The sequence below is a fragment of the Thamnophis sirtalis genome, unplaced genomic scaffold (genome assembly GCF_051295495.1).
Source record: "Thamnophis sirtalis isolate CommonGarterSnake01/CBP01778 unplaced genomic scaffold, rThaSir2_p1.2 scaffold_2, whole genome shotgun sequence".
Classification (NCBI taxonomy): domain Eukaryota; kingdom Metazoa; phylum Chordata; class Lepidosauria; order Squamata; family Natricidae; genus Thamnophis; species Thamnophis sirtalis.
In genome coordinates, this window is record NW_028261382.1 from 61,777,920 (window position 1) to 61,791,465 (window position 13,546).

Below are 13,546 nucleotides of genomic sequence, written 5' to 3' on the forward strand. Positions count from 1 at the left end.
CAAAGGATGCTTGAAATGGATCAAGGAAGAATATCTATCTATCTATCTATCTATCTATCTATCTATCTATCTATCTATCTATCTATTTCTATCTATCTATCTATCTATCTATCTATCTATCTTTCTGTTTGTATGTCTATCTATCTATCTATCTTTCTATCTATCTATCTGTCTGTCTGTCTGAAAGAAAATAGGAGACAAGATTGACTGGACACAGAAAACTTCAAATTGCTGTGGCTTTAAGCTCACTCCTCTGGGGTGTTTGGTGGAAAACTCACACACCAACACACAAATGTTGGGTCAGTGATAATTAGAATAAAATAACAGAGTTGGAAGGGACCTTGGAGGTCTTCTAGTCCAACCCCCTGCCTAGGCAGGAAACCCTAGACCACTACAGAAAAATGGCTATCCAACATCTTCTTTAAAACCTCCAGTGTTGGAGCATCCACAACTTCCGGAAGCAAGTTGTTCCACTGATTAATTGTTCTAACTTTCAGGAATTTCTCCTTAGTTCTAAGTTGCTTCTCTCCTTGATTAGTTTCTACCCATTGCTTCTTTTCTTCCCTTCAGGTGCTTTGGAGAATAGCTTGACTCCCTCTTCTTGATGGCAACCCCTGAGATATCGGAACACTGCTATCATGTCTCCCCTAGTCCTTCTTTTCATCAAATTAGACATACCCAGTTCCTGCAACCATTCTTTATGTTTTAGCCTCCAGTCCCCTAATTATCTGGCTGGGAATGAAGTCCAACCCATATGGAATAGAGAATAGCAGCGTTGGAAGGGACCTTGGAGGTCTTCTAGTCCAATCCCCTGCCTAGGAAGGAAACCCTACACCACTTCAAATGGTTATCCAACATCTTCTTAAAAACCTCCAGTGTTGGAGCATCCACAACTTCTGGAGGCAAGTTGTTCCACTGATTAATTGTTCTCAGTGTCAGGAAATTCCTCCTTAGTTCTAAGTTGCTTCTCTCCTTGATTAGTTTCTACCCATTGCTTCTTCTCTTCTCTTCAGGTGCTTTGGAGAATAGCTTGACTCCCTCTTCTTTGAGGCAGCCCCTGAAATATTGGAACACTGCTATTGTATCTCCCCTAGTCCTTCTTTTCATTAAACTAGACATGCCCAGTTCCTGCAACCATTTTTCAAATGTTTTAGCCTCCAGTCCCCTAATCCTCTTTGTTGCTCTTCTCTGCACTCTTTCTAGAGTCTCAACATCTTTCCTACGTCATGGCGACCAAAACGGAATGCAGTATTCCAAGCGTGGCCTTATCAAGGCCTTATAAAGTGGTACTAACCCTTCACGTGATCTTGATTCTATCCCTCTGTTTATGCAGCCTAGAATTGTGTTGGCTTTTTTGGCAGCTGCTGCACACGGATGGCTTCTATTTAAGTGGTTGTCCAACAGGACTCCAAGATTCCTCTCTGTTGCGACTATGATTGCTGGGGGGAATGGAATCACAGACACCCCTTTAGCCAGAGATCTCAAAGTGGGAGACCCTGCAAAGGTACAGTTTGTGTCTTCACCATGCTTGGCATCACACATGTGAGAAATGAGCCCCCTCAACTCAGCAGTGCTGCAACTAAGAACAGACTCTAACTGGGAGGGCAAACCTACAGCACGCATGCCCGAAGTGGGACGTGGAGCCATGTTGGCTGGCACGTGTGGCATTGCCCGTTCCTCTCCTGGGTTTCTGGTGTGCATGCGCATGTGACAATCAGCATGCGTGCCAGTAACCAGAAGACTGTTGCCCTGCCCAGGGTAGGTAGCCCATCGGCAGCGAAATGGTTGTCTCTCGGATCCAGTTATAGGTAGAGATCATTGGGGCAGAAACTCAAGTTTTTCCTCCATAATTTCTCTGTCCAACCAGCCAGTTGAAAGATTTCTGTAAAAACATCAGTCTGTGTGTTCTCCTTGGTGCTCTCTTTCTGAGCTTGGTTGCTTTCTTACAGACATTTCGTGACCCAACTAGGTAACATCATCAGTGCTGGAAGGGAGAGGGGTTTAATCTGACAGAACTGATGTCCTCTAGTTGGTTCATGAAGTGTCTGTAAGAAAAGAGCCACCAAGGACATCACCACCACCTCCTCCTCCTCCTCACCTCCTTCACTTTAAAAACATGATGATGTTCCAGCACTGATGATGTTACCTAGTTAGGTCATGAAACGTCTGCAAAAATAACCAACAACCAATCAAGCTCAGAGGGTATTAAGGATTCCAGTCATTCTCCTCCTCTCCGCAAACCCCACCTGCTTTTAGCTCTGATGTTACCTAGTTGAGGATTACTTGTATTAACAAGATCACCTCCAAGGTTCTTGCATAATGCATACAATTAGGTTATATGTTTCTAATTAATCCCTACATTGCATTTGTATGAGTGGTGTGGTGGCCCAGAGGTGGAGCACTCGCTTCAAGATCAGGAGGCTGTGAGTTTGATCCTAGGTAGAATAGAATAGAATAACAGAGTTGGAAGGGACCTTGAAGGTCTTCTAGTCCAACCCCTGCTTAGGCAGGAAACCCTACACCACTTCAGATGAATGGATATCCAACATCTTCTTAAAGACTTCCAGTGTTGGGGCATTCACAATTTCTGGAGGCAAGTTGTTCCACTGATTAATTGTTCTAACTGTCAGGAAGTTTCTCCTTAGTTCTAAGTTGCTTCTCTCCTTGATTAATTTCCACCCATTGCTTCTTCTCCTGCCTTCAGGTGCTTTGGAGAATAGTTTGACTCCCTCTTCTTTGGGGCAACCCCTCAGATATCGGAAGACTGGTATCATGTCTCCCCTAGTCCTTCTTTTCATCAAACTAGTCATACCCAGTTCCTACAACCATTCTTCGTATGTTTTAGCCTCCAGTTCTCTAATCATCTTCATTGCTCTTCTCTACCCACTTTCTAGAGTATCCACATCTTTTTTTACACTGTGGTGACCAAAACTGGATGCCGTATTCCAAGTGTGGCCTTACCAAGGCATTATAAAGTGGTATTAACCCTTCACATGATCTTGATTCTATCCCTCTGTTGATGCAGCCTAGAACTGTGTTGGCTTTTTCGGCAGCTGCTGCACACGGCTGGCTCCTATTTAAGTGGTTGTCCCCCAGGACTCCAAGATCCCTCTCACAGTTACTAGTATTGAGCCAGGTACCACCTATACTGTACCTGTGCATTTTGTTTTTCTTGCCTAAATGTAGAACCTCACTTTTTTCACCACTGAATTTCATTTTGTTTGATTCGGTCTAGATCCTTCTGTACCTTGAGCCTATCTTTGGCTATTCCTGTCAGCTTGGTGTCATCTGCAAATTTGAGGCAGAAATTTCTCCCTCTGGGCACGTAGAGATTATATCTGCTGTATATGACTCCCCATTGGCGACAGGAAGGGCATCTGGTCAGTAAATACCCAGATCCATTCAGTTGCCCAGACTCCATCCCGCAAGGGATTATGGGGTCGTTAAAAGAGGATGATTGCATTTGTATCAGTAGTTCTCCCCCCCCCCCCCTAGACACACTGAAGAGGATTGAATTGGAATAACGTTAACCAATAACCAGAGAGTGGTTCTAGAAACCGGTTTTTTTTATAAAGTCTACCTATGTTAAGAATTCAATATTGGTGTACATTTATATTAACAGAGTATTTACATGTTGCTTTCTTTTGTTGCTGTGTTTTAAAACAAGAAGTCAAAAAACTCTAATTTTCTCCATAATATAAGGCAAAAAACAAACAGTTTTTGTACATTATTATTAATTATTATTATTAATTATTTTTTTCAATATATATCTGTAACTTCAATTTCAAAGTACCAGAGAAATCAGTGGCCTCAGTCCAGAAACCTCACAGTGGACTGTATGAAACTACAGTTATCTCCATAAATAATACTTTTTAAGAAACCCTGGATGTATGTTTATTTTTTTTTTTTACTTAAGGATCTGAGGCCACAAAATTTAAACTAGAAACAAAAACTTTTTTTCTTTTTGCTTGTGTGTGTGTGTGTGTGTGTGTGTGTGTGTGTGTGTATGAACAAAGAGCACATTTTTTAAAAAAAAACCCAATACATTCATTAAAAATGTTCCTGGCATTTGGGGCAAAACAAAAAATAAAATAAAATAAAATATACAAACCTGATAATAGTTTTTAACTCAGCACAGAAGCAAAGGGGGGGGGGGGAGGAAATAAAATAAAAATAAAAATAAAACCAGGAAACGAGAAAAACCAAAGACCTATATATTAAAATTTCCATTTTTTTTTGTTTCAGCAACCGTGCGGTCGAGAAAGGTTCGTAACCTCGGATGCCCCCCTTCCGCGCGTGCCCCCATCCCCACCCTTCCATCGCTTTCACAACTGTGCTTCATGTCTACAAATTTTACAGTTTTTTTTAAAAAAAAAGTTTACAGCAGTGCATTTTTTTTTAAAAAAGGGTTTTTGTCCCCGCCCCCCCCCCCTGCCGTTCCCCATCCTCCTCTATGGATCCAGGTGAGTTTTGGGGGGGGGGGGCGCGGGAAATTCATCCTGCAGGTGGGCCACCGCGAACTATCGTGCCTCTACTTCTTTGGCATTTCTAGATGGGGAATAGTCCCGAGATTCCGAGTTTGTGAGCGGGGTAGTCCGACGGGGGGAGGAGGGCCTCGTACTACTCGCCGGGACCAAGGGGGGCGGAGCGCTGAGCGCAGCGGTGGGCGGGTTCCTGTTCAAAATCCCATTGTGCATGGCGGCCGAAGGGCTAAGTCTGGGGTAATGCATGCTGCTGAGATGAGACATGAAGGAAGGCATGTGGGCCAGGTGGCTTTCGATGGGCGACGTGTGCAAGTGGTGTATCCGGGCGCGCTCGAGCTCTTCCCGTAAGTGCAACCGCTCCCTCTCTTCTGCTTGCCGGAGCCGTTCCTGTTCCCGGCGGGCTTCCAGAAGGTTTTCATGGTTGTAGTCATGGGGTTCGCGATCCCGGTAAGAACGCTCATGGTCGTAAAAACCCGAGGCGGCCGGAAACCTGTGGATGGGATCCGCTCGGAGCTGGAAGTCCATCCGGCGATGTAGATCTAAGCTCCGGTAGGCGTCGCGTAAGGGGTCCCTCATGGGGTCCCAGGAAAACCCTGGGTGGGGTAGCCTCTCACGCCCCGCGAGTGGGTTCATGCCCATGAGCGGCGTCATCATCCGGCTGCGTTCCAGGACGTTCATGTTGTTCATCTGGTGGACGCTGCCCATGGAGATGGGCATGGCAGCCGCCATGGTGTGGGGCAGGGGCAACCCGTGGAGGGAAGGGGGTGGTGGGTGCTCGGCGCTTCGGGGATGCTGGGAAGTTTCCGAGCTCACCACCAAGACGTCGCTCTCCTCTTTGCGCTCTTCCTTGACTTTGATGTCGTTCTTAATCTTCTGGAGGTCCGTCAGCAGCTCGGGCTTCCTCTCCATGTCCTTGTTCATCAGGTTGCTCAGTTTCAAGCTCTCGCTCAATGCAGGCTTGCTGTACGGGGAGACCGACTGGATGACGGGCTTGGTGTTGTCCTCCAGGGACCTCTTTTCATGGTTTGGAGGCTCCTTCACCGGGGAGCGGCTTTCTTTGATCTTCTGGTCGGCCACTGGAGGAAGATCTCTGAGCCTGTCAGGGATCTCTCTCTCCAGATCTTTCGATCGGTCTCGTTCCAGGAGGGCAACTTGCCGTCCGGAGTCGCTCGACGCCTGGCTGTTGCTACGGATGAGGTTACTGATCTGGTGCGTCACAGGAGCCGAAGCCGGCGAGGATCGGTTTGAGTGCCTACTTTTATCCAGAAGATCCCTGGAGGGAAAGAGATTGAGAGTCGATGGGTGTCTCACCATACAACCATTTGGCATTATTATTCAACAGAGTTGGCAAACGTGTGTGCCAGCAAAAAATAATAATTCACCAGATGTGCCATGTTATTATTATAATACCATTATGGCTTCATTCATACCACAGGCTAAGCGAGATGGATGGCATGAAAAGAGGGGGGGGGAGGAGAGGGAGAAGGGAAGGGAGGAAGAGAGGGAGGAAGAAAGGGGAAAGGTGGGAGAAAGGTTGGAAAAGAGGGAGAGGAGGAAGAAGAAGAGAGAGAAGAAAGGAAGGCGGAGAGAAGGAAGAAGGGAGGAAGAGAGGGGAGGGGAAGAGAAGAAAGGTGGGAGAAAGGACAGAAAACAGGGAGGGAGGGAAGAGGAAGAGAGAAGAAAAGAAGATGGAGAAAAGGAAGGGAGAGAAGGAAGGGAGGAAGAGAGGGGAGAGGAGAGAAGAAAGGTGAGAGAAAGATGGAAAAGAGAGAGGGAGGGAGGGAAGAGGAAGAGAAGGAAGGAAGGCAGAGAGAAGAAAGGAGAAAGGAAGGAAAAGAGGGAGGAATTGAGGAAGAGAGGGAGGAAGGAAGGGAAGAAAGGAAAGGTGAAGATAGAAGAAGGAAGAAAGGAGGGAGAAAGAAAGGAAAAGAGGGAGGGAGAAAGTAAGGAGGGAGAAGAAAAGAGGAAGGTGGAAGGAAGGTGGGAGAAAGGAAGGAAGGTAGAAGGAAGAAGAGGGAGAAAGGAAGGAAAACAGGGAGGGAGGAGAAAAAAGGGAAGATAGAGAAAGGAAGGAATGGGGAGGAGGAAGGAAAGAGAAGAGAAGGAAAGTGGACAGAGAAGGAAGGAATAAAGGAGGAAGAGGAGGAAAGAAGCAGGCAATCAAGCAAGAAGATAGGTAGGTAGGTAGGCACAAGACACTGCACCCCCCCCCCCCCAAAGCCATGTACACCAGTCCATTTTGGCCAAGGCTACCGACACCCTTTCGGCCAGATGTCCCCTCTCCCTCACCTCTCCTTCTCCCTCTCTTCTTTACTGGAGGAAAGCTCCCTCTTCTCGGAGTCTCGGTCCCTGTCGTGGTTCGTCACTGAGGAACTCCGCTCGGCATCGCCTGGCTTCGGCCACTGAGGCGGTGTGGGGAAAGAGGGCGGCGTCCGGTGCAGCCGGTTCCAGGGCTCGTGGGGGCTGCCGAAGGTCTGGACGTTCGGACCGTCTTTGTGAGCAAAGAGGCTGCTGTGACCTGGGAAGCGAGAGAGAAAGCGGGAGAGAAGATTGGGTTCGCTCCCAGATGACAGGAAGGACATTTAGCCTTATATACAAAGGTAAAGGTTCCCCTGCTAGTCATTCGAGACTCTAGCGGGCGCTGCTCATCTCTGTTTCAAAGACGAAGAGCCAGCGCTGTCCGAAGACATCTCCGTGATCATGTGGCTGGCATGACTCAATGCCGAAGGTGCATGGAACGTCGTTCCCTTCCCCACCAAAGGTGGTTCCTATATTTCTACTTGCATTTTTTACGTGCTTTCGAACTGCTAGGTTGGAAGAAGCTGGGACAAGTAACAGGAGCTCCCTCCGTTACGCGACAGTAGGGATTCAAACCGCCGACCTTTCTGCTCAACAAGCTCAGCGTCTTAGCCACTGAGCCCCCATGTCCCTTTTTTAGTCTTATATAAAAAGGCCAATTGTTTTATTTATCTTTTTTGGCCTGGAAAAAAAGGAAGGGGAGGGGGAGGAACATGTCCATTGGAAATAGCAAGCACGAATCGGCTCAGTGGATGGAAAAAGCAGCTGTTCAAAGTCTCCTGCTGGCCAAGAAAACCCTTAAAATCTGAAAAACTGCATGGACGTAATGAGGGTGTTTAGTTTAAAACGGGGGTCTCCAACCTTGGCAACTTAAAGACTTTGCTGGGTTGAAGTCCAGAAGATTTAAAGTTGCCAAGGTCGAGGCTGGCTGTTCTGAACTAGGCTTTCTAAGAGCATGAAACAAACTCCTTGTCCCGACAAAAAGCCCTTTTATTAATTCGCTGTGAGTTCTGGTCATTCACATCCAGCAAAGTCTTTCAAGGGAGGATTTATGGTCACAGACCTGATCTGGCTTGGAGAGCTGCCAGGCTGATATCTGCAGAACTTGGCAAGGCATCTCAGAGAGTCACGAACTAATTGTCTCCTGCAAACTCCACTCCCCTTTCACTCTCCTTTTATTTCCTCTGGGAGGAGCCATTCATCGTCCGCCTGTACTCCCAAGTCGAGCCCTGTTCTTTAGCTCTTCCCTTTGTCTGGCAATTCTGCACATGCACACATTGGGAACAGGCTCCAGTTGTTCTTCTGCCTCACTAATGTCTGAGTCTGAAGGCAGCTGATAATTATCGGGCGGCCCTGGCCCCCTCTCTGCCTCCGACACAGAGCCTTCATCAGAGCCTTCCCCAGACTCCAGGACTGGCCCAAGTTCCTCCCCAACCTCCTCATTGTCCGAATCTGCTGTCAGGCCACAACACTGGCTGAGGAACTCTGGGACTTGAAGTCCACAAGTCTTAAAGTTGCCAAGGTTGGAGACCCCTGTTGTAAAAGATTGCTGGTGAATCCCAAATCGTGTGGCTCCCTGCTAAACATCCAGAGCTAAACATCCAGAGCTAAACCGAGCTCAGTGTGATGGCTAAGGATGGCTTATTATCAGAATGTAACTCGTTAAAAGAGGATCATCTGCCTACCACATAAGGCGGGCATTGAGATCTCTCATTGGGGCATGAATAGGACGAGCGGTGAGAGAATCAGCAACTGCCACATCTGTGGGGTCTTTGGTGCTGTCTGAGCTGGTAGTTTTCATGCAGAAGTTTTATGACCCAACTAGGTAATACCGTCAGTGCTAGAAAGGAGGGGGGTTTGCTCTCTGTTCCACACCCGTCTAGCACTGATGGTGTTACCTAGTTGGATCATGAAATGTCTGCAAGGACACCACCAAGCTCAGAGAGCACCAAGGACCCTACATTCCTCCTCCTCCTGTCTAGAAATCCCATTCTCTTCTAGCACTGATGAGGTTACCTAATTGGGCCATGAAATGCCTGGAAGCTCAGAGAGCAGCAAGGACCACACAGCTGAGCTCTGAGCTACAAATACTCTCTTTTATCAGTACTCATAATTCAGTTGGGCACTCAGCTTGGCATTCCCCCAGTTGGGTTGGGGAATTGGGGAACGCTGTTCCCCAATCCCTAACTGGGACAGGTCCTGAACTTGGCAGTGGACAATTGGGGGAACTCCTAATATCCCTGCACCTCAAGAAGGTGACAGATCTTCCTTGAAGGACATCAATATCTACTAGAAGTTCTTTGCATTCGTGAAATCGTCCCCAAGGATGGAGAGATGGCATGTGCTCTGGGGGTGGGGGGTTGGGCTTTTCTTCTGGGTTTTGGGGGGGTCTGTATTTACAACCGCACACAAAGACACAATCCTGAAAACATGTAGACAGCTCCAGTCTCCAGCGTCTTAACCACTGAGCCACCGCATCCCATAGCAGTTGAGAATGGACAGTCCAAAATATCTGGGGATCATCCAGTGCCCACCCTGCAAATGGAGTTAAGAGAGGCTGATGCCCTTTGAAACTACAGAGTTGATCATCTGTCTGTCTCCAAGCCCCCCTTCCTCTTTATCTATCTGTCTGTCTGTCTGTCTGTCTGTCTGTCTATGTATCTATCTCTATTGTCAATCTATCACCATTATCTCTCTATTTTTTCTCTATATCTACCCATCCACCCACTATAGTTCTCTATCATCTTTATCTAGATCTAGTTATCCATCTATATATACTTTTTCTCTCATCTCTAGTTCCCCCATCCATCCATCCACCCACCCCTCTTCTATCTAATCTAGCAATCCTAACTACCCATCTCTGCTAACTTTCACTATCACTATCTTCTATATTCTACCAAATATCACACCCTCCCTATCCAATACCAGAGCTGATAAACTCGAAGTGTGACATTTTCCAACAGTTCTGAGTTCTAATGTAGCAAAAGGAAGGACCCTCAGATCCTCTTTATCTATCTATCTATCTATCTATCTATCTATCTATCTATCTATCTATCTATCTATCTATCTATCTATCTATCTATCTATCTATCATCACTAGAGATGATAGGAGATAATTTAATCAAGGAGAGAAGTAACCTAGAACTAAGGGGAAACTTCCTGACAGTGAGAACAATTAACCAGTGGAACAACTTGCCACCAGAAGTTGTGGGTGCTCCATCACTGGAGATTTTAAAGAAGAGACTGGGCAGTCACTTGTCTGAAATGGCATAGGATCTTCTGCTTGAGCAGGGGGTTGGACTAGAAGACCTCTGAGGTCCCTTCCAGCCCTATTCTGATTCTGAGATTGTTCAGAAGAGATTGGACAGCCATTTGTCCAGCATGGTATAGTGCCTCCTGCTTGAGCAAGGGGTTGGATTAGAAGACCTCCAAGGTTATTTCTAACTCTGTTATTCAGCTACCATCCATCCATCCATCCATCCATCAATTTAATTTGCATAGCCACCCATCTCAAACCAATGACTCCAGGCAGCAAGCATTAATAAAAACAATGAGAACATGATACACAAAGAAATTAAATTCAAACAGCAGGCAAGAAATATTACAAATTATCGGTACCAGCTTCCCCAGGTAATGGGAACATTCATGTATTTGGGACTCCAGGCCTGGGCACATAAAACAGATCTTCAAAAACCTTCCCAAAGGCCAACAGGGTTGGCGCCATCCTAATCTCTGAAGGATGCACAGTCGATGGCAGAAGAGACAAACTTCCTAGTGCCCATCAGCCAACATCCTTGGCTGATGGGAGAGGAAACATGTCCATCCTACTGAACCAGATTGGACAGGAAGACTGGAAGCAGACAGTGTGCTGTAAACCCCTGTACCCAAGCCAATGTCTTATGCTCTCTTGCCCTCAACAGTGATGCCACTCCAGGGGCGCTACAGGCATCTCCCTGATGTGCCTATGGAGATTCTCAATCTTCCAGGTCAATGGTTGTCCCAAAGGTGCTTTTTTTCTCAAGACTTCCTCCTGGTTTGTCTTTGAAGACCTTTCGCTGCTCATCCAAGGAGCTTCTTCAGTTCTTGGATGAGAACTCGATTCAGTTCACAAACTGAAGAAGCTTCCTGGATGAGAAACGAAACATTTTCAAAGGGGGGAACCCCCCCCCCCAAGAATATCCAGTTGCCTTTTGGGAAAAGCCCCTTTGAGATCTTCCTGATACCTTCTCCCAGTTCTTCCAGTAAGATGGTAGATCCTGAAGAACCTCAAACTTTGGACTTGAGATAACCCACACCCCAAAAGGATGGTCAAAGAGAAGGGAGGTATCTTGTTGGGCTCCCACTCCCTCTTCTGTGGAAAGTGAGCTGAAGTCACCATTCTTGGAGGACCTGGTGGACATCAATTACGGAACGTCCTCTATGGGAAAACTCGGCATATTTGTAGCCTCTGTCCTTTGCTTGGGGGATGTTTTAAGAAGCTTGCCTTGCTTCAAACCAACGGCCACCGGTTGCTTTCGATAGGAACAGGGGTCTTATGGGAAAGAAGCTAATCTGCAGGAACCCACTGAGTACTTACTCAAAGTGTGGCTGCCTAATCCGCCAAAGGCATTGCTGCTTAAGTTTCCAAGGCCGCTGAAGGTGCTTGACCTTGTAAACGGATCTGGAAAGGCAAACAGGGTTTTAGCCGGCATTTAGCCAAGAATGCAGGGAAAACTAAATGTACCCCCTTATTTCTTTCCTACCCGCCCCCTTGTTTATTTGTTTTGCTTATTTCGGGGTTCGAATGCCAGGTGGGATTAAAGATCCTTCTCCCTGGCAGGGGGCCTTCGCACAAAACATTCTCAACGGGTTACAAACGGAGGACTTGCTAACAGGTGCTGGCATTAAGCGTAGCAGGAGGAAACCAACTGTTTGAGGGCGAAGAGCCAGGAGGGCTGAGGAGGCCAAGGAGCTGAAATCTGAGCAGCTCAGGTTTGTGAGAGCCAAATAAGAAGCTGAAAAAATGGTTTCTGGTGGGACATCTTATGGAGCAGGGGTCTCCAACCTTGGCAACTCTTCTTAAGACTTGTGGACTTCAACTCCCAGAATTCCTCAGCCAGGAAAGCTCCCAGAATTCCTCAGCCAGCAAAGCAGAACTGGCTGAGGAATTCTGGGAGTTGAAGTCCACAAGTCTTGAAGTTGCCGAGGTTGGAGACCCCGTCATGGAGGAAACCAAACAACCGGAGGAGGCCTCTCCTAAGGAGATCTCGGGAAGACCTGGTGGGGACATTTGAGATATATGTAGTCCTCAACTTATGATCACGGTTCAGCCCAACATTTCCACAGCTACGCGAGGGAGTTGCGAAGTAGGCTTTGCCCATTTTACGCCCTTCCTTGCCACGGTTGTTAAGCAGATCACTGCCATTGTGAAGTAAGTTACAGGGTTGTGAAGTGAACCTGGTTTAGCCGCTGACTTTGCTGGTCAGAAGGCCTCAAAAGGAGACCACGTGCTCGTGGGATGCTGCAACCCTCGTGAATATGAGTCGGTTGCCAAGCGCCAGGGGTTGGACTAGAAGACCTCCAAGGTCTCTTCCAACTCTGATTTTAATCAGGTGAACGTGGGGATGCTCAAATGGTCATAAGTGTGGAAAAAAACGGTTGTAAGCCACTTTTTTCCGAGACCGTTGTAACCTTGAACGGTCCCTAAATGGATTTTTGTAAAGTGAGGATGACCTGTACTGATTTTTTCTCTCTCCCCACCCCCCCTCTTGATGGTTTTGATTAAATTACATACTGTGGGCCCAAGGAGCAAGAATTGGACAGAATCTACAAATGATACTTGGGGTATGGCAAGGACCAGTGGCATCACCTTGAAACCACATTTCTTGAATTAAAATCAGGATGCTTGAATCGTCTTCCTCTTTTCCATCGTTTTAAGTTGGGTCTGCATTTGGAATCTACCCTAAAGACCCCTTGGTCCCCCCAAAGAGCAAAATTCTGGTTTGGGCAACAAAAAACAAGACACACCAATGTGCGATGGACTCATGGTTGAAGCTCATGTTCTTGGTTATGAGTGTAGCTTTGCTTCATCTTCATTTAGGTAAAGTTAAAGGTCCCTCCTTGCACATGCGTGCGAGTCGTTCCCGACCCTAGGGGGCGGTGCTCATCTCTGTTTCAAACCCAAAGAGCCAGCGCTGTCTGAAGACGTCTCCGTGGTCATGTGGCCGGCATGATTCAACGCCGAAGGCGCACGGAACGCTGTTCCCTTCCCACCAAAGGTGGTTCCTATTTTTCTACTTGCATTTTTACATGCTTTCGAACTGCTAGGTTGGCAGAAGCTGGGACAAGTAATGGGAACTTACTCCGTTACGCAGCGCTGGGGATTCGAACCGCCGAACTGCCGACCTTTCTGATCGGCAAGCTCAGTGTCTGAGCCACTGAGCCCCCGCATCCCTTCATCTTCATTTAACCCCATAATAATCCCTTGCGGGGTGGAGTCTGGACAGCTGAATGGAGCTTGCAGAGTGTTTGAATGGCCGGATGCCCTTCCTGTTGCCAATGCGGAGTTTTGTTCAGCAGATATATTTTCATTATGCCCAGAGAGAGAAGTATCTGCCTCTACCTGGGATCAAATTCCCAGCCTCCTGGTTGTGAGGCAAGAGCTCCACCTCTAGGCAACTTCGCCACTCCAATGAGTGTTGCCTTGCTTGATGGGCTCAAAATAACAAATTAGAGCTTGTGAAAACGGGGGCCGCGTTCTCTCTGGGAGTAGACCAATTAATAAT

At 47.2% G+C, this 13,546-nt stretch overlaps 1 protein-coding gene across 8 annotated transcripts in view; it reads right to left on the minus strand.

Moving 5' to 3' along the window:
- Positions 1-3,545: 3,545 nt before the first annotated feature.
- Positions 3,546-13,546, minus strand: part of FBRSL1 (fibrosin like 1) — a 615,070-nt gene continuing 605,069 nt past the window's right edge. For 6 of the 8 annotated variants that reach the window (XM_087705779.1, XM_087705776.1, XM_087705775.1 and 3 more), the window contains 3 exons: positions 11,359-11,442; positions 6,774-7,002; positions 3,546-5,757 (listed from right to left, as the gene is read on the minus strand). In XM_087705779.1, coding sequence (XP_087561905.1) covers positions 4,521-5,757; positions 6,774-7,002; positions 11,359-11,442 — 1,550 coding nt within the window. In that variant the 3' untranslated portion in view covers positions 3,546-4,520. The remainder of the gene's footprint in view (positions 5,758-6,773; positions 7,003-11,358; positions 11,443-13,546) is intronic. The other 2 variants (XM_087705780.1, XM_087705781.1) reach the window with 1 other exon arrangement.